The 26,888-nt window shown below is 47.4% G+C and overlaps 2 protein-coding genes across 2 annotated transcripts in view; both read left to right on the forward strand.

The window, feature by feature from the left end:
* The first annotated feature begins 1,699 nt into the window (after positions 1-1,699).
* Positions 1,700-11,868, forward strand: LOC125435053 (phospholipase A2 inhibitor PIP-like). The gene is made up of 4 exons (XM_048501066.1): positions 1,700-1,813; positions 6,337-6,435; positions 9,629-9,745; positions 11,543-11,868. The coding sequence occupies exons 2-4, from the start codon at positions 6,387-6,389 to the stop codon at positions 11,686-11,688; spliced, it is 312 nt and encodes a 103-aa protein (XP_048357023.1). The 5' UTR covers positions 1,700-1,813; positions 6,337-6,386; the 3' UTR covers positions 11,689-11,868.
* A 13,223-nt stretch (positions 11,869-25,091) lies between these two features.
* LOC125435051 (phospholipase A2 inhibitor gamma subunit B-like) overlaps positions 25,092-26,888 on the forward strand; it is a 113,624-nt gene continuing 111,827 nt past the window's right edge. Inside the window, exon 1 of the mRNA XM_048501061.1 lies at positions 25,092-25,146. The gene's annotated coding sequence lies outside the window, so the exon portion shown is untranslated. The remainder of the gene's footprint in view (positions 25,147-26,888) is intronic.

Genomic DNA, 26,888 nt, shown 5'->3' on the forward strand with positions numbered 1-26,888 from the left:
GGAGAAACAGAGGTGGTTTGCTTGCCCTCTTCTGCACAGTCTTCCTTGGTGGCCTCCTATCCAAGCACCAACCCTGTTGAGCTTCTCAGATATGAAAAGATCAGGCTGTACAATGCCACCTTCCCTCTTTCTCTCAGGTGGTGGTGGTGGAAAGTGCCATCATGCCATAGTTGACTTATGGTAACCCCATAGAGTTTTCAAGGGAAGAGAAGTTCAGAGGTGGTTTGCCATTGCCTGCCTCCAAATACATTGCCTGTGTTCAGTGGTGGGATCCAAAAATTTCAGTAACAGGTTCCCATGGTGGTGGGATTCAAACTGTGGCATAGCACCAATGGGGCTGGGTGGGGCACGATGGGGGCATGGCCGGACATTCCAGGGCAGGGCATCCCTGGGCGGGGCTGTGGCAAGGACGCAGCCACTGCGCCGAACCTTGGGCGGGAAACGAATGCATGCAGGCGCTGGCTGCCACGCACGCCGGTGCACCTCCTGCTAGACTGCTTCAAGTTCTGCACGCTACTGCTGAGAGGAGGGGCGTAACTAAGGCAAAAATCACGTGGCAAAATCACCAATTAGTAACCCCCTCTCGGCACACACGAATAATTAGTAACCTACTCTCGGGAACCTGTGAGAACCTGCTGGATCCCACCTCTGCCTGTGTTCCTTGGAGGTCTCCCATGCAAACACTTGCCAGGGTTGAGGATAAAGCAGATTCTGCATGGTGCAAAAACAGCAGTGTGAAAGTGGTGTGAGAACGGTATAAACCCTTTTACACCATTTTAAACTCTTTTACACTGTTTTCACACTGCTGTTTTTGGCCCATGCGGAATCCACTTAAGAGTGTGTGACTGGTCTGAAGTCCCCCAACCACTCCATGGCTGACTGGGGATTCAAATATGATTCTCATATCGTAATCCTTAACCACCACACCATGCTGGCTTTCTGTTTTCATAGTTTAGTTTATTAGATTTGTATACTGCCCTACCCGCGAAGGGCTCAGGGTGGTGAACAACAGCTGCAGGATAACATCAACAATAATCATAACATTCAATAATAACCAACAAAGCATAACATCAATAAACAGGAAGTGAATAATATGGCATGAATAGATAAATAACATAGTATTTTAGCCCAACATTTTAGCTCTAAAACATACAGCTTTCCGACATTGGATTTATAATAGTACAGCATCCACCAAATTCATCACTACATCCCATAACATCGCATATAACCAACAATAGTCATAAAATAACATCACCAATTATAAACAATAATACTCATATAATGACATTCCTAGCAGCCTAAGAACAAGAAGAAGAAGACGGCGACTTACATCTCAATAGCATACTACCCTCCCATAGAATCACGTAAGACCCAAGAACTAACCTACACTCTCTACTACAGTCTCTACTACAGCTATCATAGCAACTTGATGGCATACAAGACACACACCATGAATATGTCCTTTGTCTGCTGGTGAGCCTACCACACTGCTTTCACAATGCAAACATGGGCCTAAGCCTTTATTGTTAGTGGAAACAATGATAGAATATGTGTAAAGTCGAAAAGCCAAACAGCGCCTTTTTAAAATAAAAATAACAATGTTGACCTTCTCAAAGCAACTCAAGTGGAACTTTGATTGCATAATGCTCTGGGGGGAAATGTACCGACTGCGTACATTTCTGATGGGTGTCTTAGCTCTGTCTTCCTTTATAAGGTGGAGCAGAAGAGACCAAACAAACCCAGCATTCAAAGTTAGTTGAAGGCAGCCATCTGTTTCTCACTTGGAGCATCTTCACGTCCGTAAGAACTTGTGGTGAGTCAAGCAATCCAATTTTTTTGCACTTCTCTTACAAATTTAAAAGTTTGGCTACCCTGTTAAGTACTGAACGAGTGCTGAACAAGTCACTGAATGCTGTGTGGGCTTTCCTGATTCTTCCTTACAACCATTTCTTTTTTAAAAATGCATCTGCCGGGACTCTGGCTCGTTCCGCACATGCAGAATAATGCACTTTCAAACTGCTTTCAGTGCTCTTTGAAGCTGTGCGGAATAGCAAAATCCACTGGCAAACAGTTGTGAAAGTAGTTTGAAAACGCATTATTTTGCGTGTGCGGAAAGGGCCTTCTGACTCCTAAGGAAATGCTACCATTAATTAGGGCAGTCAATACCGGATGGTGGCGGCACATCTGGGACAGCAACTGATTTCCAGGCAACAGAGATCAGTCCCATTAGAGGAAATTCCAGATTTGGAAGGTGGATTCTGTGGCATGCCATGCCATCGACGTCTCCCTCCTCCCCAAACTCCCTCCTCTTCGGGCTGCACCCCCAAATTCTCCAAAGGGACAGTTTTCAGAGCAAAGAAAGGAGACAGAGAGTTCTATCGAGCTTTTTGGCACTTTTGCCGACTCTGAAATCCTGTTGGGTGTGTGCTAGTACTGAGACTGTCTGTCCATTCGAACAGTGTGCAGACCCCAATGGGCTTGCCCTCTCTGTAGCCAGCTGTCACCTTTGACACAAAGGCCCCTTCCGCACACGCAAAACAATGCATTTTCAAACCACTTTCACAACTGTTTGCAAGTGGATTTTGCCATTCCGCACAGCTTCAAAGAGCATTGAAAGCAGTTTGAAAGTGCATTATTCTGCATGTGCGGAATGAGCCAAAGATACCAAGGGGAGCGTAGCAGGCCTTTCTGCCAACAACTCCTTGGGAGAGGAAGAGACAGGGGAAGCTGTGCCCAGCCCTTGGATGCCATAGGGAGGCTGAACAGACAAGGCAGAGACTGCATTAGGTGCAAAGGGGGAGTGTCAGGCCAAAGTCAGGGCCCCACACCCTTTGACTCATAGCCTGGGAGCTGTAGCTGAGGTAGAAGCACAACAGCCACTGGATTCACCACCGGGGTCACCAGAGCCCTTGGAATGCTGGGACGTGGGCCCAGAGAGAGGTGCAAGAGCAGCGCCGCAGTGCCCAGTTGGCAGTCCAGCATCACTCAACCTCTGACTGTGAGCTGGAGTCTCCAGAACTGGGGCTTTAGGTTTTCACTTTCACAAATGTTCTCCCCTAAATACAAAGACTTCCTACTTCTTCACAAAACCTGGATTAACCTCTTTTCTATGTACTCACTATCATCATACTAATATACTTATAATAATATCCAGTTTCTACTATAGTTGAGTCTACACAATACTGTCTAATGTAGAAAGCCTACAGTTAACAAATCTCTGGGACATCTCCCCAGGTAGGCGATGAATGCTTCCCAGGTGTTAAGATACCTGTCTGCGTCTTGTCCTCTCATTCTGTTAATTTCTCCATTTCAGCTAATTCTATCAATTTCTCCATTTCAGCTAATTCTATCAATTTCTCCATCCATTCTTCTTTTGTTGATTGTTTGATTTCTGAGCAATTACCAGTCTGGCCACTGTAAGCATATAAGAACATAAGAACAAGCCAGCTGGATCAGACCAGAGTCCATCTAGTCCAGCTCTCTGCTACTCCCAGTGGCCCACCAGGTGCCTTTGGGAGCTCACATGCAGGAGGTGAAAGCAATGGCCTTCTGCGGCTGTTGCTCCCAAGCACCTGGACTGTTGGCATTTGCAATCTCAGATCAAAGAGGATCAAGATTGGTAGCCATAAATCGACTTCTCCTCCATAAATCTATCCAAGCCCCTTTTAAAGCTATCCAGGTTAGTGACCATCACCACCTCCTGTGGCAGCATCTTCCAAACACCAATCACACATTGCGTGAAGAAGTGTTTCCTTTTATTAGTCCTAATTCTTCCCCCCAGCATTTTCAATGGATGCCCCCTGGTTCTAGTATTGTGAGAAAGAGAGAAAAATTTCTCTCTGTCAACATTTTCTACCCCATGCATAATTTTATAGACTTCAATCATATCCCCCCTCAGACGTCTCCTCTCCAAACTAAAGAGTCCCAAACGCTGCAGCCTCTCCTCATAAGGAAGGTGCTCCATGAGTCTCTGGTTAGTTTGTTTTGGGAAACAATGCAGAGACACAGATGCCACATACCATCCTGGAGGCATGGCAAAACATAGCAAGAACTGACCAAGGTCTGACATTTTCAAAATTCCTATACATATCCTCCATCATATTCAGCAGAAATAATTCTGGTTTTAAAGCTACGTCAAGGTTAAGTATCTTCTTAATTTCTTCTGCAATCTCTATCCAAAATGTATATATCTTTGTACCCAACCACCAGACATGATCAAATGTACTAACTGTACTTTAACAACCCTTGAGTCTGGCCAGAGAGCACGGTGAGTTCCAAAGGGGGAAAAACATGTGCAAAACCAAGAATCTAACCTAAAGGGAATGTATACTGAAAGTGAAGGAGACCAAACGTGCATGAAAGCCAAAAACATACATAATAGTCCATACAACCTAAGATGGTATTTCCCACCTTTGCTGCTGCATCACATTGGCCCATATTCAGTTTGCAGTCCATCAAAACCCCACGATCCCATCCAACTATTACCAGCTAGCCCTGGGCTTGAACAAACCTGAGTGTTAGGACACAATCGAGCACCTCTTTGCTGCCTGAAAAGCAGCCTATCTTCTTTTCTTTTCTTTTTTGCTTCTATTTGATACTAAAAAAAAGTCTGACTCCCTTCCTTGATCTTGTAGGGGACAGGGATTTGTCTAATAAGAACATAAGAACATAAGAAATAGCCTGCTGGATCAGTCCATCTAGTCCAGCATTCTGCTACTCGCAATGGCCCACCAGGTGCCTTTGGGAGCTCACATGTAGGATGTGAAAGCAATGGCCTTCTGCTGCTGCTGCTCCTGAGCACCTGGTCTGCTAAGGCATTTGCAATCTGAGATCAAGTAGGATCAAGATTGGTAGCCATAGATCGACTTCTCCTCCATAAATCTGTCCAAGCCCTTTTTAAAGCTATCCAGGTTAGTGGCCATCACCACCTCCTGTGGCAGCATATTCCAAACACCAATCACACGTTGCGTGAAGAAGTGTTTCCTTTTATTAGCCCTTTTATTAGTCCTAATTCTTCCCCCCAGCATTTTCAATGAATGCCCCCTGGTTCTAGTCCATAATGTCTCCTCCCTTCCATTTCTAAAGTTATGGGGTCCTATCCTCAAGTTTAGCCCAGGTCCTCAGAATCACTAAGACCACACTTCCTTAGGATAGTTCTAATACTACCTCTTCTAACCAACTAGGATTGAACCAAAGTTCTCGGTCTATTGGTACATAACCAAGGAATGTAGACCCGCAGTAGGCCTGAAAGGTTGTCTATTAACTGATGAGTGACAGTATGTAAGACTGGCCAACAGCCAATTTCAGGGTTGGATGCAAAGAGGGTTCTGATGCCAGATGTGCTTTGGGATGGAGGCACATCCAAAATGGTGATTCATTCCATTAATAAGAATGCTTTTGAAGTGGTGGCTCCATATTGAAAAAAAAATCTTCTCCTTGGGTTTCTCATGGGAGTCTCTTCATATGCTTACCGCCACGGAAATTTACCATCATCTAAAGATCAGACTGTACGACCAGGAATACCAATCTCTCCTGAGTGCTGCACAAAGCTCTTGTTCCCCTCTATACTTTGGGATCACACCCACGAAATCTAGCCCTGCTGTATATTTAGAACAGCTTGTTAATTATAAGTGCAGATGGGTCATGACAAGAGCAAGGTGCAACTCATTCCCCTCTGTCTATCTTCAAGGTCGCTTCCCTTAATATCCCACAAAGTGAGCGCTGTTGCCTGTACTGTCCCAACGCCATGGACTCCATCCCTCATATCCCGCTTTACTGTTCGAGGTATAACGATATTAGAACTCGATCTGGGAGCTTTACTACCTCTAGAATTCTATGTTTCTTCTCTAGACAAACTAAAAATGTCTAAGCTTATTGAACAGCCCTAATGTAGATATTTCTGAAGCAGTTGCTAAGCATTTTTAATCCATGTTCTACATGACATATAACAATGATCCTGCTTTTTGTACTTGGAATGTATGGCACTTTCTGGTTTATGCCTACCTATTAAGGTTTCTGGACGGATTGGATTGAAGAATGTGCTTCTTTCTCTTTGTGGTTCATTTTCAGTCTAGGGCAGTGGTGGTGAACTTATGGCACTCTAGATGTTATGGACTACAATTGTTCTCAGCCCCTGCCAGCATGGCCAATTGGCCATGCTGGCAGGGGCTGATGGGAATTGTAGTCCATAACATCTGGTGTGCCAAAGGTTCGCCACCATGGAACTAGGAGAACGAATGGTCCAAGGAGCAGAACATTTGTAAATGCATCAAATAAAAGACCTTATTCCTTTCTTCCATGTTTGCATCCATTTCAACCATTGGACAACCACTCTAGGAAAGAGAGTTCTCTCCACTGGAAAGTGTTTTGCAACAGCTGGCACCACTATGAAGACTTTCTTGGGACTCCTCCTCGTCTCTGTGCTTCTTGCAACAGGTAAGCAGCACCTGTTAGCCCTCTGATGATTTCCCCCCCTGAGGTTAAGAAGGCCTACCCAGAGCTGAGCTGGCATCCCCTAGTGTTGTTGGATTCACATGCCCGACCAACAGAGCTCCTCAAAGCGGTAGAGAGTTGTTTAACTTATGCCTTGATCAGTCCCAAAGGGTTGAGAGCGGTGGTGGGATTCAGCCGGTTCGCGCCACTTCGGCAGAACCGGTTGTAAAAATGCTGCTTGTAAACAACCAGTTGTTACATTATTTGAATACCACCACCAGAACCGGTTGTTAAATTATTTGAATCCCATCACTGGTTGGGGGGGGGGGGTGATGCCATTACTGGAAGCTTTCTCCTTCAGGGCACTCCCCATCCCAGAGATTCCAGGTGTTGAACGTGTCGGCCTGGTGTGGAGAGTTTGGCTATGTGGCTGGTGTTGTGACAGACAGTAAAACGACTGCCATGGTTTCAACAGGTTAACAACAAGAACGATGCACAGCTACTTTACAGCTCCCAGACAGAACTCTACAAAGTCCCCACTGCAACTGCATCTTTTTGTGGCTCTGCCTGAACTCTGCCCCTCAACACAGATCTGAGGATGTCTTAGGCCCCTTCCGCACACGCAAAATAATGCATTTCCAAACCACTTTCACAACTGTTTGCAAGTGGATTTTGCTATTCCGCACAGCTTCAAAGAGCACTGAAAGCAGTTTGAAAGTGCATTATTCTGCATGTGCGGAATGAGCCTTACAAAAAGCTGTCTCTAATGTTTTTTGCAGACACTACAGGCATCAGAGGGGAAAAGAGGCTTCTTCCCGCCCGACTGTTAAGCTCTCTGATCAGTTTCCTTCTCAGCTCCTGCACAACACTTTCCTGTTTTCCTGTTTATATGTGTTCCCTACAGGCAGCAATTTTAGCTCATGGAAACAATTTGGGTTGCTGTTGCACCTTCACACAGAGATACTTCTCTCTCTCTCTCTTTTAATTACATGCCACACGTTTGTCGCTACACAGACATGCACAAATGAACCCCCACAGCCATGCCAGTGTCCCATGATATGACTGACTGCACCTACATAGCTATGCAGATGCAACCCTAAGAAATGGCAAATGCAGTTCAATGTAGCAAAATGTAAAGTGATGCACATAGGGGCAAAAAATCCAAACTTCACATACACGCTACAGGGGTCAGTGCTATCAGTCACAGACCAGGAAAGGGATTTGGGCGTCTTAGTTGATAGTTCCATGGGAATGTCCACTCAATGCATGGCAGCTGTGAAAAAGGCAAACTCTGTGCTGGGGATAATTAGGAAAGGAGTTGATAATAAAACTGCAAGGATTGTCATGCCCTTATATAAAGCAGTGGTGCGACCGCACTTGGAGTACTGTGTTCAGTTCTGGTCACCACATCTCAAAAAGGACATCGAAGAGATAGAAAAAGTGCAGAGAAGGGCAACGAGGATGATTGAAGGATTGGAGCACCTTCCTTATGAGGAGAGGCTGCAGCGTTTGGGACTCTTTAGTTTGGAGAGGAGACGTCTGAGGGGGGATATGATTGAAGTCTGTCCAAGCCCCTTTTAAAGCTATCCAGGTTAGTGGCCATAACCACCTCCTGTGGCAGCATATTCCAAACACCAATCACACGTTGCGTGAAGAAGTGTTTCCTTTTATTAGTCCTAATTCTTCCCCCCAGCATTTTCAATGAATGCCCTCTGGTTCTAGCAGCAGCAGAAGGCTTTCACATCCTGCATGTGAGCTCCCAAAGGCACCTGGTGGGCCATTGCAAGTAGCAGAATGCTGGACTAGATGGACTCCGGTCTGATCCAGCAGGCTATTTCTTATGTTCTTAACCCGCAATATTTTTAAAAAAGGAAAAAGGGCCTCCCTGTGTTAGGTCTTGGAACCTTAAGCCAATAAATGGACTCTGAGGTATTGCTCAGTAGTGTTTATTGATGAGGCATCGAAGCACCAAAGCTTGACAAACCTGGCATTCTCCATCCTCTTTATTCCCCATTGCAAGTCCCCCTTCCTGCTTTCCGAGAAGTTGTGAAAAACACTCCCTGGAGCTGAGGTGCCCCAAGGTTGGTGGCAGATAGTAAGAGAGAGCCACCTGGCTTCCTGCCTCACAAGATAATGGATGTAACTCTTTTTCTTCTGGGACCAGTTTGTCAAGGGAAGCCTAGTTATCTACCAAGTGTGTGAAGCCATAAAGTAAAGATCAAGGAAAGAATGCCCCAGATGGCAGTGGTTACACGTAGCAGGCTCGTTACATATATATTTTTAGCAGCATTGATTTATTGTTTGAAGCAGGTACATTAATTTAGGAACACATCTCAATCACATAGATACCATTCCCAAGACACGCTGCAAGGGCTAGGCTGGGCAGTGTCTCATTGACCATGGAGGATGAGATGCAAGGTAGGGGGGAAAAGGGTTTCCTACCTGGCTATTCATTTGGGAGTGGATCCAACCTGGGATTTTTCAAAAGGATTGCTTGTTTAGCTATTTTCAAAGAACCTGGGTTGGGGGAAATAAAACGGGGCAGACTCATTTTGGGGGCAGGACCTGTACAAAGTCCCCACAAAAAAATCAGGTTATTTAGTGTCCTACACCAGTTATATTTTCCCCATGCAGAATCAGCCCTAGACGATCTTATGGCATATTTCAAGGGCTGGTGAACTAAACCTGGCAACACTGTGTGTTAAGAACATAAGAACATAAGAACTAGCCTGCTGGATCAGACCAGAGTCCATCTAGTCCAGCACTCTGCTACTCGCAGTGGCCCACCAGGTGTCTTTGGGAGCTCACATGCAGGATGTGAAAGCAATGGCCTTCTGCTGCTGCTGCTGCTCCTGAGCACCTGGTCTGCTAAGGCATTTGCAATCTGAAATCAAGGAGGATCAAGATTGGTAGCCATGGCATAGATCAACTTCTCCTCCATAAATCTGTCCAAGCCCTTTTTAAAGCTATCCAGGTTCGTGGCCATCACCACCTCCTGTGGCAGCATATTCCAAACACCAATCGCATGTTGTGTGAAGAAGTGTTTCCTTTTATTAGTCCTAATCCCCCCCCCCCGCCCCCGGCCAGCATTTTCAATGAATGCCCCCTGGTTCTAGTATTGTGAGAAAGAGGATTGGAAATTAAGACGTCTCTTCATACCATAAGCTTTGTAAGATTCTTTCTGTTCTCTTCCCAGGTGACTCTTTGGAGTGTGAAACATGCTTTGGCCAAGGGGACAGCTGCACTGGCCAGAAGCAGCTGTGCTCACCTGACCTGAATACCTGTCAGACCCTCCTGTTTGAAACCACAGTAGGTGAGTAGCATGGATCCTAAACCAATCCACACCGATGAAAAGGTTCCAAACTTGCACATGCTGATGGTGCATTTCCTAAAATATTTTGTAACACATTCCTATACAAGGATCTTTGGCACAGCATCCAACAACATAAATCATTTTTTAAAAAATCATAATGAAAATTCAAAGCAGCAGAAAAAGGCAGATAAAAGTTCAAGAAAATATGAAGGTCTTTGCTTATTACCAGAAGGGGGGGAGAGAGAACATAAATTTTGCTAATTCAGCCTTCCTGAAGGAGAAGGAGCAGCAGCGGCGTAGTGGTTAAGAGCAGGTGCACTCTGATCTGGAGGAACTGGGTTTGATTCCCAGCTCTGCCGCCTGAGCTGTGGAGGTTTATCTGGGGAATTCAGATTAGCCTGTGCACTCCCACACACGCCAGCTGGGTGACCTTGGGCTAGTCACAGCTTTTCGGAGCTCTCTCAGCCCCACCCACCTCACAGGGTGTTTGTTGTGAGGGGGGAAGGGCAAGGAGATTGTAAGCCCCTTTGAGTCTCCCATAGGAGAGAAAGGGGGAATATAAATCCAAACTCTTCTTCCTGATGAGACATGTAAATCCACAGGCATAGAAGGGTATAGAATTGAACTGTTTATTACTAACATTAGAGATGCCATGGTCAGTCATGCCTGAAAATAATCTACTCCAATTTAAACCTACCAGTTAGATGAGAGGTTCCCAAGTTTTTTAAGCCTTTGGGCACTTTTGGAATTCTGACTCAGCATATTTGGCACAGCCACAAAATGGCTGCCACAGAATGTGAAGCCAACCACAAATGGCCGCTGCGGCTTTTACCTTCGGATACACAGTGAAGATTCCTTTGCTACGGTGACAGCTGCTGCAAATCAACATTTTTCATTTTTTTCCCTAATTTTTTAAAACATTCAAACATTTTAAACCTTACAACGTCAAAACAGAATTTAGAATACAGGCGTAGATAAAATACTGAAGCAATTCCATAAAAAGGTATAAAACACTGTGGCAATGTAGATGTCCAACACAACACAACACAAGCCTTTATTGGCATATAAAACGGGACAAAATTTTAAAACAAAACAAGGTTAAGAAATACAGTTAAAATTGCTAAAATTACTAATTTCCAGTATAAAATTTGCAACAGTTTCACAAAAGAGCACATCAGAGCTGTTCAGGAGATTGGGTATCTTATAACACTCATGCCACTGAGAACATTGCATGAAAATGGAATTCATGTATTTCGTGCGTATCTTATTGTATTTAGGGCATAGAAACAAAGAATGGTCAAGTGTTTCAACCGTGGTCCTATCACATGAACAAACTCTTTTAGAACGTTCCATATTCTTAAATCTTCCCTCCAGCAGAGCTGATGGCAGCACATTACATCTTGCAGTAGCCAAGGCTCTCCTCTGGGTGGGATTTATCAGCAGACGAAGATATGCTGCCATAATTCCACGCTCGCATAGGATTAATAATGTAGTCAGAGAACAGGTTGTCAATGTAGATGTCACGCAAGAACTTAAAGGGGAAACAAACAAATGAAAGAAACAAAAGGCTCAAAGAGAAAATGGTTATGGAGCAGAGAGGGGACAAACGATTGGAAAAATGCACCAAGGTCAATTGATCCCGCGACAAGCAGACTCTGGAATTGAGGCATTGATCTATTGTTAGGATTTATGAAAAACATTACAATGGAAAAGGAGGATATAAATTAGACAGATGAACTTTTTTTTGGATTATATTTACTGGGAAAAGGGGAACCCCCACTCTCATTTCTTTTTCAGCTCCAGGAGAACAGAAATTTCCTAGCATCGTGAAGAGCTGCTCTTCTGAGGCTGGCTGTGAATTACTGAAACTTGGAACAACATACAACTTTCCCGGGACCATGACTGTCATCAAAGAAGTGATCTGCAAGGCCCCTTCCTCCTGAGCATCCCTTTTTCTGACTCTATCAGGATTCCTGCCGCTGAACATCCTCTCCTGACACATCTCTTGGGGGTGACCCTTCACATCCTTTCCTCTGAATCTGATCACTCAGCCTTTCCAAAACATCTGTTGCTTCTTGGTTTTAAGAAACGAAACAAATAAAATAGATTGACCAGGAACTGAACTCTTGAATTTGTCTTGTTCTGTTCAGTCAGGGCAAAGCGGGCAAAGGGATCAAGGTTTACCATCTGTCTAACTGTACAGCTACCAGAAGTGAGGGAAAAGTTAGTATAAATTACAAATCTGTTGACATTTCAAGGACCTCTAGGCTTTCTTAGCAATATTTTTTAATTTATATCCCCCCTTTCTCTCCTGTAGGAGACTCAAAGGGGCTTTACAATATCCTTGCCCTTTCCCCGTCACAACAAACACTAAGGACAAAATCTATTTAAGTAGGGGATTGTTTTTGTACCTACTGGTTTTTCTTTAAACCCAAAAATAGTACATTACTTTTTAAAAAGTAGTTAATTACAAGGTAACATCAGTAGGGGATTTTAAAATTTCTTCAAGCAGCACTGAGGGTAGAACATTAAATCTAGTAAAGAAGAAGAAGAAGAGTTTGGATTTATATCCCCCCTTTCTCTCCTATAGGAGACTCAAAGGGGCTTACAATCTCCTTGCCCTTCCCCCCTCACAACAAGCACCCTGTGAGGTAGGTGGGGCTGAGAGAGCTCCGAGAAGCTGTGACTAGCCCAAGGTCAGCTGGCGTGTGTGGGAGCGTACCGGCTAATCTGAATTCCCCAGATAAGCCTCCACAGCTCAGGCAGCAGAGCAGAGAATCAAACCCGGTTCCTCCAGATTAGATACACGAGCTCTTTACCTCCTACGTCACTGACGCATTGATGCGTTGATATTTACGCGTTGATATTTATGCGTCATAACTGGAATGATGGTTTTGGCTCAGCCGAGTTGGTTCAGGGATTGAAGTTGGATGAATTGCACTTGATTGTTCGGTTAGGTCAAACTTCTAGCATCACAACAAACTGAGGCAGTGGCCAAACTCCTGCACCTCAGTGAGAGACATTTTCCAAGCAAAATCAGTATCTGGACATTTTATGTTTGATATTTTATCCCAGGAATTTTTATTTTACTCCAATGACTGGCACGGCCAACTTCTTGGTGGCTAAGACTAAGGCCCCTTTCCAACCCAGCACAGGAGAAGGTGGGATCAAGGAACCTGCTCTCCCTCTTGCCCCATTCACATTCCTTCATGCAGGCAATAACCGGAACCCAAGGAGGCAATGCAAGCTGCCATCGTGCCTTCACCTGGAGGTATGGCTTTTAAAAAGATTTCAATTCCCATGCCATTATAGCTGCATGATGGAGGCAAGCCATGGCCTACAGGTGAGATGTCCCTGCAACCCAGAGGAGCTACACAGCTAAGAGGAGGGGGACCTTTAAAAACCGGGAAATACAGTCAAAGTACAACTCTTCCCAGGACAGCCATTCACTTGAAAGCAGTTGCAAAACACAGTAAAATGAAAGAATCGTGAATAGCTTGATTCTCAAATAACCCATTTTGGGGTTGAAATGTGGCGCAGCCTCACTTTAGGGGCAGGAGCCATGCAAAGCCCCCCCTCCCTGAAATGTGATTTTAACCAGTACTAGTGGGGCCCGGCCACGCATTGCTGTGGCAATTGTCCTTCTCATCATAGTCTGCAACCCACACAGATGTCCATGCAGGTCCAATGATCCCCAGCATTGCCTTTTGGGGTAGTCAAATGGAATCCCTCTTTCCCTTTTCAATTCACATTGTTATATAGTGGTGTCTTGTTTTTTTAGTATAAGGTAACCCGTGTAGATAAACAGCTAGGAGGTGGCGGACCTTGAAAACCAGGAAGTACAGTCGAAGTAAAACTCTTCCTGGGGCAGCCGTTTACTAGCAAGCAGTTGCAAAACACAGTAAAATGAAAGAATCGTGAATAGCTTCGGGGGTGAAATGTGGGGCAGCCTCACTTTAGGGGCAGGAGCCATGCAAAGCCCCCCACCCCACCCCGAAGTGTGATTTTAACCAGTATCATCCTGGGTTTATAGGTCCCTGTGGAAAGGGCCTAGTTTCTGTTTAGAGATCATTCACACAGAGTCCCTTTCTGCAAAGGGCAGGCCGATTAAACTGGGATAGTACAGCTAAAAAAAACCCCAGATTTGGGAGGGGGGCTTTGCACAGATCCCAATCCTAACATGGATCTGCTCTGCAGTTCCCCTCCAAACTGGGTTTTTCGAGAATTGCATTATGTGCTTTTTTTGTTTTGTTTTAACGCGGCTCGCAGCCACAGCCAATTGAACAGCTGTGGCTATAAGGCACGTTCGAACAAGAGAATCGCACATAACACAGTTCTCAAAAAACCTTTCCCCGGGTCCCATCTGTGGAGCCACACAGGGGCCTGGGGAGTCTGTGCTTCACGAGCAGGCAGGAAAGAAATGAAAGGCTGTCAGGGAAGGAAAAAAATGCACCTTCAAGCACTTTCATTTCCATGGGTGCAAAGGAGCTGGGGCAAGGGCAGATTCATGTAACCCACTTTCCCCTCACTTTTATTGGCCCATGAAGAAAGGGCCCAAGATTGGGCTGAAGAATATGATACATTGTTGGTATTTTGCCAGTGCAAGCCCCACAATTCAGTAATGAAAGAGTTAACACTCTGCATGCTAATTAGCGAGTGAGGTCAGAAGTCAGTGACCAGGTAATTGACCCCTATTGGTCAAGCAGGACTGGCATGGGATACATGCTGGATTGCATGTAGGATATAGGTATATATCCAGAGGTGGGATCCAGCAGGTTCTCACCAGTTCCCGAGAGTGGGTTACTAATTATTTGTGTGTGCCGAGAGGGGGTTACTAATTGGGTCTGCTTTTCCGTTAGAAATTCCATTAGGTCCAAAAATCATAAAGTCCTGTTGTTTCCTATGAGGCCGGTTAGCGAAGGTAGTAAACGGGATAATTCTCCCTGTTGGGCTGTTTAAAAAACATGTTTTAGAAATATGGTAAAATTCCTTGTTTAAGGAAAGTATCCTTCTTTTGATTTCTAGAAACAAAATTAAGTATTTGAAAGTATTAGTATTTGACAGGCAGTCAATTAGAGGAGAAGTAGTTGTTTCTGTTGGCAGTAGACGATAGGACTTGCTATAATGAGTTTAAATTATGGACAGAAAGATACCAGCTGGAAATTAGAAACTTTTTTTACAGTAAGATTTTTTTACAGTAACAGATAAATTATTAATGCCCCGTCCCCGGAATGCCCGTCCACGCCCCCATCGTGCCCCGCCCAGTCCCATTGGCGCTACGCCACTGTTTGAATCCCACCCCCATGGGAACCTGTTACTAAAATTTTTGGATCCCACCACTGTATATATCCTTTGTAGACGATTTTTTCCCGGGTTTGGCTTTCTTTGTTTAAATACTGGCTTCGCCTTCATTTTAGAGCCCTCCCGGGCAGTCTGACATATCTTCTGTTAAGCGACCACTTCCACTCCACCTGGCACACCAAAATTACCAATCAAATAAACAACATAGGTGTATCTTTTGACCAACTCCTACTGATGGATGAAAGACAGGCTTTCGGAGTTTTGAAACAACGTACTCTTGACATTGAAGGGCAGCTTCTCACAGCTGGAGCCTGCAGAACTTGTTCTCCCACATTTTATGGCATTTCACCACCATTGCCGGGTTTTATGGCTAAATATATGAGTAATTTAATCAATCCACATCTCCGTAGATATTTTATGCTTGCTCGGCTTAATGTGCTACCGACTGCCCAAACAAGAGGCAGATATCATGGCATCCCACAGGAGAACAGGACTTGTTCCTGTGCAGCGGGCCTACCCGAAACAACTGAACATGTGCTCCTTCATTGTAAAGATTTGGAAGTCTATCGGTTGCTTTTTCTCGAGGCCATCTTGAAGAAATTTTCAGTGAGATCAGACAAGGAAATAGTTTCATACTTGCTTAGTGACCATCATCCCCACACTACTGAATCAGTTGCCAGGTTTTTAACAAAGGCACTTGGATTAAGAGTGAAACCTTTGTGTAAAGGGGGGAAAACAGATCATAAATAAGTTGTAAAGGCAATGAGAACCTGGCAAAGAACCTCTAGCTGCCCCCCAATTCCTGATTCTCTCCTCGCTGGACTTTCTGCTGTTGTGTGGGTGGATACACCGTCAAGTATGGCTACAAAACCTCTTGATTAGGTTTTTCTTTCGGCAGTCCTTTGTCAAGCCAATCTGAAATGTACAAATACAAGCATCAATATATAAAACTCTGTCTAATCGTTTCCTTTTCATATAATTAACAAAAACCCAGAGAACCCTCCCAGATGCACTTACAATTGTTGTACAAAGTATTTTCTTTCCTTACTCCTCTAGGAGCACAACTGTTTTTCCTTCAGCTACAAAAAACAAACAAACAAACATAAAAACAACATTCATATTATTCAATATTAAACCTAAATTTTCATATGAATAATAATACAATACTTTTCGTTGACAAGATTCACCTACATAATTTCCAAACTGAGTTTCAGATTTCACTTGAATGGCTCTTCTTCTATAAGAAGAAGAGCCATTCTATAAGAAGGAGCAGCAGTGGCGTAGGAGGTTAAGAGCTCATGTATCTAATCTGGAGGAACTGGGTTTGATTCCCAGCTCTGCCGCCTGAGCTGTGGAGGCTTATCTGGGGAATTCAGATTAGCCTGTGCACTCCCACACACGCCAGCTGGGTGACCTTGGGCTAGTCACAGTTCTTCTGAGCTCTCTCAGCCCCACCCACCTCACAGGGTGTTTGTTGTGAGGGGGGGAACGGAAAGGAGATTGTAAGCCCCTTTGAGTCTCCTGCAGGAGAGAAAGGGGGGATATAAATCCAAACTCTTCTTCTTCTTCTTCTTCTTCTTCTTCTTCTTCTTCTTCTTCTTCTTCTTCTTCTTCTTCTTCTTCTTCTTCTTCTTCTTCTTCTTCTTCTTCTTCTTCTTCTATAAGAGCGGGGGGAAAGGGGAGGGGAGAAAGATGTAGATAATTAAGTGTGAATGCAACTTGTTGTAAATAGGAGCAACATCTAGGGAGATATGTGTTAGAATTTTAGAACATCTGTCAAGAATATGCAACAAAGTACAAGGAGCTCCTCCGGTGGACCACTTTTTGGCAAACAACCACTCACCTGAATCCCTGAAATTTACAGTAGTAGAAACAGTTGCTACTGGGGACTGTTCAATGGATATAAGAAGAAAATTAAAACAAAGAGAGGCAAGGCTGATTTTTGAATTGGGAACAACATCCCCACAAGGACTTAATTCTGCAATTGATTACTCAGCATTTGTGTGATTACAGCTGGGACTACAGCTGGGAACAATCAACTAATATATGCTGTGGAAACTTCTTTGTATTGTGCTCTCAAATGAGATCCTGATATCCAGAGAGAAGGACTGTTTTGTAAGTGTACTTGCATGTTTTGAAAGGCATTTGGCTACTTTTGAAAAAGTTTAGAACAAATATATTTTGAATTTATTCCTCATCTTTCTCCCTCCCCTTTTTTTGCTCTTATAGAAGAAGAAATTAGGTTTAATATTGAATAATATGAAGGTTTTAGGTGACTAGTCCAAAGTCCCCCAACCACTCCATGGCTGATTGGGGATTCAAATATGATTCTCCGATCGTAATCGCACTCCTTAACCACTACACCATGCTGGCTTTCTGTTTTCATAGCAACTTGATGGCATACAAGACACACACCATGAATATGTCCTTTGTCTGCTGGTGAGCCTACCACACACCTTTCACAATACAAACATGGGCCTAAGCCTTTATTGTTATTGAAAACAATGGGCCACTCCCCACTTACCTCTTCTAAGTGCAACGCCAAGAGCGACTCTCACAGAGAAAAGCCTCAGCATGCTTTTTTTTTTGAACATACGGAGACATTTGTTCCCCACTCATTTGCCATTCAGGAAATAACGCAGGGGAGCAAGAGGAGGAGTTCCATGGCAATCGAGTGTCCTGATTGGCTGGCACGCATGTGCGTCATGGACACGTGGAAGTGGCGGTCAGCCGAAGGCGGGCCTCCATTTTGATTGGCTGACACGAGAAGTTGTTTTTGATAGGCTCGCCCGCAAAGCTGTAAAGCTCAAGCAAAGGGAGCAATGTTGGCACATCGTGTTGTGCACACGTCTCAATTTACCTCCGCTGAAGCGTGCATTGTAAAAGAGGATGTGTCGCCTCGTGTCTACATCATCACGTAGCTTCATGTCGCCCACCTCTTCTGGACGGGGACACCTCCCTAAAGCGAAATGGCGGCGTTCCTGTTGTTTCACTGATTGGCCGGAAGCTGCGCGTCACAGTGAGATCAGCCGCGTGTAAACAGCCGAGGTTCCCCACCACCCCGCGGCACCCGCGGGGTTTTTGAAAATGTTGCTCTTTGCAGAGGACCTAATTTGCCGCGTGGCAAGGAGGTGGGAGAGCGGCAAATTCCGGGCAGCTGCGCAGTGGGCGCTGGTGACGTGGGGAACATCCAGGATCCTCGTGTCTTTTAAAGAGGTGACCCCGCGGCTTATGGTGAGTGGAGAGTGGCCCAATGATACAATATGCGTGAAGTAGAAAAGCCAAACCACGCCTTAAAAATCAAAATGTTGATCTTCTCAAAGCAACTCAAGTGGAACTTTGATTGCATAATGATCTGGGGGGGGGGGGACATGTGCAGACCGTGTACATTTCTGATGGTTGTCATATAGCTCTGTCTTCCTTTATAAGGTGAAACAGAAGAGACTCAGAACTTGCGGTGAATCCAGCAATCCATTTTTTTCCCATTTCTCATACAAATTTAAAAGTTTGGCTACCCTATTGAGTACTGAACGAATCCTGAACAAGTCACTCAACGGTATCGTCTGTGCACAATAGAAAAGCCAAACCACACCTGTTTTGAAAAGAAAAACAAAATGTTGATCTTTTCAAAGCAACTGAAGCGGAACTTTGATTGCACATGTGTAGTAGTGCACTGCCGACCCAGCAGTGCCGTAGTAGAACGTTGGGACGCCAACGGACCTGCGGCCTTGCCGGTCGCATCGCACCCCCACTCCTCATCCCCCCATGAGTCACGGGTCGTGAACTGTCTGGCTCAATCACCGGGCGCAGGGACACATGGTCTTGCCCCCAGGTGAGGATTAGGTTCAGACGCGTACGCTCTTCTCCGCACGTAGCCAGATGAGATCATGCATCACATGATGATCTCCCGACCTCCCGCTCTCCCGGAACTCCCCCCAGTCCTCCCTCCTACACGCCCCCGATAGAGTAACAATAAAAGGTGCCAGGAACCGGCAGACGGGAGACTTCGCTAGGGAACACGGGACTCCTCCGGTCTCCCGCTGCTGGCGATCTCCACCAGATGTTATCTCCGCGTCTCGTCTCGTTGCTTATCGCTTCGACCCCGGCTGTGGCTGCGACTACACAAGCTGGTGCCGAAACCCGGGAATCCTCGAACCTCCACCCTGCTCACCGTCGCCTGCAGGGAAGGGTCATGATACCGAAGTCCGCTGGATCGGCGCATCCAGGGACCACCGCTGGTTGCTCGCCTTCGTCCTCTGGATCGGGCATGATCCAGAGACACGGCGTCCTATAGGACACTCTCTGCGTCCGGACGGAACACCGGTGAGTATGGGAGCTTTGCAAAGCAGGGCTTATGACAAGCACGTTGGCCAGCGCAACTGAAAGCGTTGACGAAATGCGGCCAGGGTCCCCGTAAAGAGAAGGGAGCTGCGCAAATTGGTTGAGGAGATTGAAGCTCAGTGTCCATGGTACCCAGAGGGGACATTGAATCTTAAGCGACTGGGAAAACATCGGGCGCACTCTTCGCGACAGAGCCTGTGGCGCGATAGTCGGCTGCTACTGGCAGTCGGAGACAATGTTTTGTCGCATGCATCAGCTCGCTGCAGACCTACGGCTCCCCTTTGCTGTAGGCTGCCCTCCTTTCGATCTTTCACCTTCAATTTCAACCCCGGAATTTTCTCTATCCACTAAATTGGACGCCTGTCACTCCTTCTGCCCCCCTCAGCTCCTTCACCCATTTCCCAAACTCTCCCGCGGCTCAGCTCGCCCCTCCACTTGCTCCAGCGCTTCTTCCTTTTCCGAAGCCACTGCGTGACCTCCGTCGAGCGCATGCGTAATGGCGCCGGGCTTTCAAAACTCTCAAGCCCAGAAACCATTATTATGCCACGATCTGCAGAAAGAAAGAAACCCTGACGGAAGACGCATGCCGATATTCTTGCATTGTGCCCCCCATCCGCACTTCACAGATGCACTGAGGAGGATGGGCATGGATTCGGCGGGTTGCCTGGAATTGCAGCCCCCCTGAGCTATAATATCCTTACCGAGTCTCCATGCGAAAGCAATGCGGGGACGTAGGAGTCACTAGCCCCTACGTGAGAGGGCATGCTGGAAGCCATCGTAAGGAACCACCTAATGGTTCCAGATGACTGGAAAACCACCTTTCGCATGCTCCTGAGCCCTGCTTGCAATTTGTGGTCTGGGAAAGTGAGTTCCGCCAGCAATGCTTCAACAGAGCAGCCACCTCTGGTACGGCGCCTACTGGCCAGCTCAGCTTCTTTAATACTTCGATGCTTTTGCCAATCCCAACGATCAGATTGCTCGTACTGCCTGAGGCCCGCCACCCTTACGATGCCGCCTCTGAAAGTGCGCCTATAAGGCATTTGTCAAAGTCCCCAATGCCCGACCCAGCCAACCCAGAGTTTTTACCGCCCTCCCATCCGGCAAAACCCCAAGAGCCCTATGCTGAATTTGTGAACAGGCTCCAGGAAGCTCAAAGAGGCAGGTGCTTAGATAGCGAGGGAGGCCCAAAACGAAAGCTCCTCATGCGCCCTCGCCAAAGAGAACGGCTTCCACGGAGTGCCCGCCAGGGCAATCACGGGCCTGGGCAAAAATCCTGAAACTGGCCGGACATCGCTTAAGGCTTGCCAGGACATCGGATCCTCTGCCCACCAAGCTAGCCTCCCTCGCCGCTGGCACTCTCCACCGGCGGGAGACAGTCTCAGGATGACTGCTTCAACTGCGGCAGAGACCCGGACACTTCCTCGGGAAGGGAGTGTAGGGCAGTCTCTCCGGTGGGGGGGCCTACAACCCCGATGGAGGCGGGTCCTCCCCCAGGAGGAGAAGGCTGCCACCTAAAACCCGGTGCCCACGTTGCCAGAAGGGCTTCCCCATTGGAGAAACGACTGCCCGTCGGGAAACTCCCGCTCGAGCTGTCTCCCCAGCCCAGGACCTCAAGGAGGAGAGTACTAGAGCAGACCCAAACGCCAAGGCCCCTGCCAAAACCACCCCCCTCTCAGTGTAGCATCACAAACGCATGCACTCCAGCCCATCTCCTTTAAGTTCCCCTTACTCCAGGTTCTTGTCAGCCTCCCAACCTGGCAGTTATGATTTGGCCCATCCCTACCGAGGACAATTGGGCTGGCAGTGCTGCCAAAGGCTCCTCTGCAGCTGAACAGGGACTGTTCATGTCGTCCCCAGAGTGATCGACTCCACGCGACCAGGTGACCCATCCACCTCCAGGTCTGGACAAACTATCCTACAGGAGACTGCCCGCCGGAGCCAGCTTCGCTCAGCTGATTCTCTTGCCCCATGCGCTGCCCGCTGCCGACCCAATAAAGGCCTCTGAGCCCCAGCAGCCAACATGGGCAGCCCATACGCAATTGTCATGGCGGTGGAGGACACCTATCAGGGGAGCTCCCCGGTCCATATCTGGAGCTCGCCATAGAAGGATGTAAGTTCAAGGGCCTTGAGCCCAGGACACCGGCGCCGGAATGTTACTGTCATCGCAGAGCAGCCGGAGTGAAAGGTCCCGACCAGTGGTCGCATCGAGGCTTGCCCGCACATCTGGGGGGGTGGGGGGGAGACAAACCCCTTGAGCCAGAGCGTCCGCCCGCTCACGGTCCAACAGCCCCGGACTCGAGCGGCAGCTTCACAGTCCACTTGTGCATCGCGTTCCTAGACATCCATGCTCAATCTCTGGGAAGAGACCTCCGGCCATGAGTCAGGGTTAAAAGCGACTCTGGTCTGGGATGGGTAAAGCCGTCACGGATCATTGATTCCAATCGTGCCTTCCGAAGTTGCCTCCTAATTTCCACAGGAAACTGTTTCCCTCTCCCCTCCTCTTCTCCTTCCTGTTTTAGACCAGTAGCGGGAGGGCCAATTGGCTGACTGGCTCCTCCCTGGATTAAAATCTGGGCCCGGGTCTCCTGATTACCAGAAAGGCACTGTCAGGACAGGCCCTAAACTAGGGGGATGCTGCCGCGACCAAATTCCGTACCCATAAACCGGCTTGGGCACTCCCAACAATGTTGCTCTCCGGTTCTTCTGACTTATTTCCGGCCCTTGGCCGAGCGCCGCTCCTTAAGGAAGCGGTCTCGGCGGGCGGCTTGATTCCTTCAAAGAATGAATTCGCTCACAAAATGTAGCACCGTCCGGCGTCCTGCATTAGCCACCAAGGGCCCGGTCAGTGCAACTCCCTTGCAAAGGAGCCCCCGCTTCCTTGCTCCTTTGTGTGTGATGTAGGAATTTGCCTCCCTAATTGCCTGATTGCTTCATTCCCCGGATGCACTCCATCCCCCCCAAAAGGTGCTACCAGCCTTTATTGTGTTGCTGATTAAGCATGCATACTCCACAATCCCCAGGACCCGCCTTGTTTCCCTCCCCCCTCAAGGCTCGGACCCACCGCCTTGACGCACTCCTGATTTTCAGACGCTCTGAAGCCAATTCCCGCCAGGGTCGCCTCACCCTCCCTGCCCTCCCTGTCAAACCAACTAAAGGAAAAGAGGAGTGTAGGCGGCTCCCAGTGAGGGTTGCATTAAAAGCAACCTCTCACAGGCTGCAAAAACAAGCCTTCTTCCTTCCCATATTAAATCTAAACACTCAATCTCGATCCCAATCTCCTCAGCCATATCCGCTCTAGAACTGAGCCTGGCGGGACTCGCCCCTCCGTGAATCCCGTAACCTGGGAAAGGGGGGTGTGTTTCTTAGTCCCTTCTTCCTGCAAGGTTCCGGTGGACTCCGGATTCCGCCATGACAGGCCAACCCATGGAATGGCGCCAGGAGGAAACCACAACCCCATCCCGGAGATGGAACGCATCTCTCTAGAGGATCCCGCCCAGCGCTTATCCCAGCAGGAACGCTGCCGCTAACGCCCCAAAGACCGAGGAATGACCTGGGAGACGTCACAGGCGCATCACCAGCCAGAGCCCTAAGCGCTGCTGCAGCCAGCAAGACCACCCCGAGACACCTCGGGAGAACTCCTCTGTGCCGCTCTCTTTGCGATCATCACCACCAACTCAGCGACCACCATCCTTTGCCTGCTCTTGCTGCCTCCCTGAAGCCGATGGCGATGACGTGGCCACCCCTGGCAAGCTTTCACCAGACCAACATCTGGGAGCAGTTTGCTGCCGCTGCCAACGTCCTCTATCTTTCTGCCTGGGCCAGTACCTAGGAGTCGGGAGCCTGCTGGAGCTCCTGCCTTGCTCCCCGTCTGCAAAGCACATCCGGAGACTTCCTATAGCGGAGTCTGGGCTGGAGCCCTTCATGAATGCCTTCATCCATCAGGTACTCTATGGCGGCTGCCCGACTGGGGACCCGTCGTCCAAACCCTCCCGGCTGGCGCTCTTTAACCGCTTGTCACCAAGAGCGGGTCGCGTAACCACGAGTCCAACACCTGCGCCCTGCATCACCCGGCGCCAGCTGAACGGGGAACCGCACTCCGGGCCCGATTCGATGGAAACTCGGCCAGTTGGAATCTGCACACACAGGGAGGACATTCCCCCCATGTCCGGGAACATCCTGCTCCCAGGGGCTGGTTCTGGACCTCCAAGGGGAGAGGACGTTTAACTACATCCCCGCCTCGGACTCCCTCGCCGTGGAACTCTTTGCTGCCTCAGTCAGCCTCACTCATTGTCTCGCTGTACCCCAGGCTTCCACCCCGGGAGCCCGGACGCCCGCCCGCCGCCCGTCCGCCTCTGCTCTTTCGACCCTCCTGTCGTGGAGCGACGCGGTCGCATACACTCTCCGAAGCGGAGTTCGCCTCCCCTCGCCAACTTCCTCAAAGTGGGGAGGTCCCCGGACTTGCTTCCTACAATGCTAAGACTATTGGCCGGCTGGCCTGGCTCCAGCCCTTCTTGCGCAAGTCCATCAATCCTCTACCTCCCACTGCTCTGGATGCCCTGGCCTCCGAAAGCAGCAGGTGTGGAACTTCTTCAAGCCGACTCCTAGACAATCGCGTGCCGCTTATTGATTATTTGTTACATGTTGTTACATCACCAAGGTTGTGAGAATGTACATAATATGTGTTGTTTTTAATCTTTTCTGGATAATTCCCAGTTGATCCACACATGAAAGTGCGCGTGAGCTGCAAGAAGTTGTATCTTAATCTGAGGTATGATGGGTGTTTTGCCCCATTGGTGGTCAGCCCCTCTGGGCGGCTGGCTGCCGTGGGAGGATGGTTGAGTGCTATTGTAGGCCAGCCTCTGCATTGGTTTAATTGTGTGCCTTGTTAGCATCGGATCTTTGTTCTTTTAGCTCAATGCGTGTCTAATATTGGCTGTACCGTGTGTGTAAAGGAAAACCCCTCGTGATTTCCCTTACCCCGCTAACCAAAATCCGTTCCTAATGTTGCACAAGCAGCTTGGCCAATCTTGACCAAACGGGCGGAGGAGACAAGCCGCCCCTTTTAAATGCGCCCCTTAGCCGTTTCGGCCCCCCCGTTTTCTAAAATGTAAAAAAGGAGGAGATGTAGTAGTGCACTGCCGACCCAGCAGTGCCGTAGTAGAACGCGTTAGACGCTTAACGGACTCTGCAGCCTTGCTCGGGTCGCATCGCACTCCCCACTTCACTCATCCTCTCCATGAGTCAATACGGGTCGTGGAACTGTCTGCCTTCAATCACCGGGCGCAGGGACAATGGTCTTGCTCTCAGGTGAGGATTAGGCTCAGACGCTTTATTTTCTCCGCAAGACGTAGAAGCCAGATGAGGATCATGCATCACATGATGATCTCCTCCGACCTCCCTTCTCGAACTCCTCCCCAGTCCTCCCTCCTGGGCTACACGTCATAGAGTAATACAAAGGTGCCAGGAACCGCAGGACGGGAGATCTCCGCTTAGGGAACACGGACCTCCGGTCTCCCGCTGCTGGCGATCTCCACCAGATGTTATCTCCGCGTCTCGTCTCGTTCTTACGCTGACCGCGTGGGTCGACTACACACATGGTGTGGTGCGACATGTAAATACCGTGTACATTTCTGACGGTTGTCATCTAGCTCTGCCTTCCTTTATAAGGTGGAGTAGAAGAGACCAAACAAACGCAGCATCCAGAGTTGTTGGGGGCAGCCATCTGTTTTTCACTTGGAGCACACCCGTAACAACTTGCGGTGAGTCGAGCAATCCCATTTTTTTTCCTGTTTCTCATACAAATTTAAAAGTATCAAGTACGCTGAACAAGTCACTGAATGCCGTGTGTCTTTCCTGGTTCTTCTTTGCAACCATGTTTTAGTTTTACAAAAATGCATCTGCCAAGACTCTGATTCCTAGGCAGAGACTGGCATGAGGCTTCTTAACTCATTCCCCCTTTCCCTCCGGGACCCACTGAAAATATGAATCCTTTTCTTCTTCTCATGTTATCTGGATTCCAACTGTGGTTTTGTTGGTACCACCATTCAGAGAAAGTGTGATAGAACTTGCTTGGCTGCTGGTAAAAGTTCCAGTTGGAATCTTCTTTCTATCATAATTTCATCCCAATTGGTTCTTCTGTGTCTACTTCCTCATTTTTATTTTTTATCGTTTTTTTATTGTCTTTCTTACACGAGTTGGGAAGTTACTAGCGTCAGGGGCTCATACAAAGCCTTTCATTGTGACCTAAAGTAGTCTTGCTGGGAATGTCTGAGCAGGTCTTTCTTTAGCATCAGTTTGGCATAGTAAAGGTTTAATAAAGAATTATTAAAATAGGTGCTGCGTGGTTGTATGGCCGTGTTCTAGCAGCATTCTCTCCTGACGTTTTGCCTGCATCTGTGGCTGGCATCTTCAGAGGATCAAAGCCTTCGACGATACAATTATTAAAATGCCTGCTTAAAAAAGAAGCACTGGATTCCTCTTGCATTCATGACTGGGAATACCAGTCTCATATATATCATCAGTCTCTGGTTGCATTGTTTTGGGAAACAATGCAGAGACAGAGATGCCACTTTCTGGCCTGGAGAGATGGCGAAACATGGCAAGAACTGACCAGAGCTTGACATTTTTTCGTACTTTTTCTCTTTCCTTATTCTCTATCATATTCAGCAGAAATAATTCTAGTTTGAAAGCTATGCTAAGTTTAAGTTATCTTCTTCATTTCTTCTGCAATCTCTATTCAGAGTGTATTTATCTTTTTACATGACCATCATGCATGATCAAACGAACCAATTGTATTTTAACCACCTCGGAAACTACAGGGAGAGTCTGACCTGACAGCACAATGAGTTCCAAAGAAGAGAAAATGTGTGTCACCAAGAATCTAACCCAAAGGGAATGTACTTTGAACAGGAAAAAGACCAAACTTGCATTATGGCCCCAAATGTCAGTCAATCCAGTCTAAGATGGCATTTGGTTTCTTTGCTGCAGTATCACATTATCTTATACTCAATTTGCAGCCCATCAAAATCTCAAGATTCCATCCCACTGCTACCAGCTAGCCCCTGGCTGTGTCCTGACACAACCTGAATGTTAGGACACAGCCAAGCACCTCTTGGCTACCTTGAAAAGACACCTGCATTTTTTTTACTTCGTTACTGAGGAAACTTGGAGTGCTTCCAGCAGGTAGGGCGTGAAATAATTTGAGGGTGTGGTCAAGTCCAGCCCTAAAAGGGCAAAAAAAGGTGGAAGGCAAAAGCGTAGTTGGAAGACAGTCCGAAGGGTCATGGCAGGCAGACAGCAAAGGTGTAGTCCAGAGTCAGTCCACAGGTCACAGCACAGGAGATCTGATAAACAGGCTGGGAGTGGGCAGTCAACCAGGCATGCAGAGGCAACTTGCTGCACCCAGGCAGAACCAAGCTCAAGGCAAGGCTTATATACAGACCCTTGCTCATGGAGCTGGAATTCTACAAGGAGTTAATCCTCATCAGATGCTTCTATCTTC

The sequence above is a fragment of the Sphaerodactylus townsendi genome, linkage group LG06 (assembly GCF_021028975.2).
Source record: "Sphaerodactylus townsendi isolate TG3544 linkage group LG06, MPM_Stown_v2.3, whole genome shotgun sequence".
Taxonomy (NCBI): domain Eukaryota; kingdom Metazoa; phylum Chordata; class Lepidosauria; order Squamata; family Sphaerodactylidae; genus Sphaerodactylus; species Sphaerodactylus townsendi.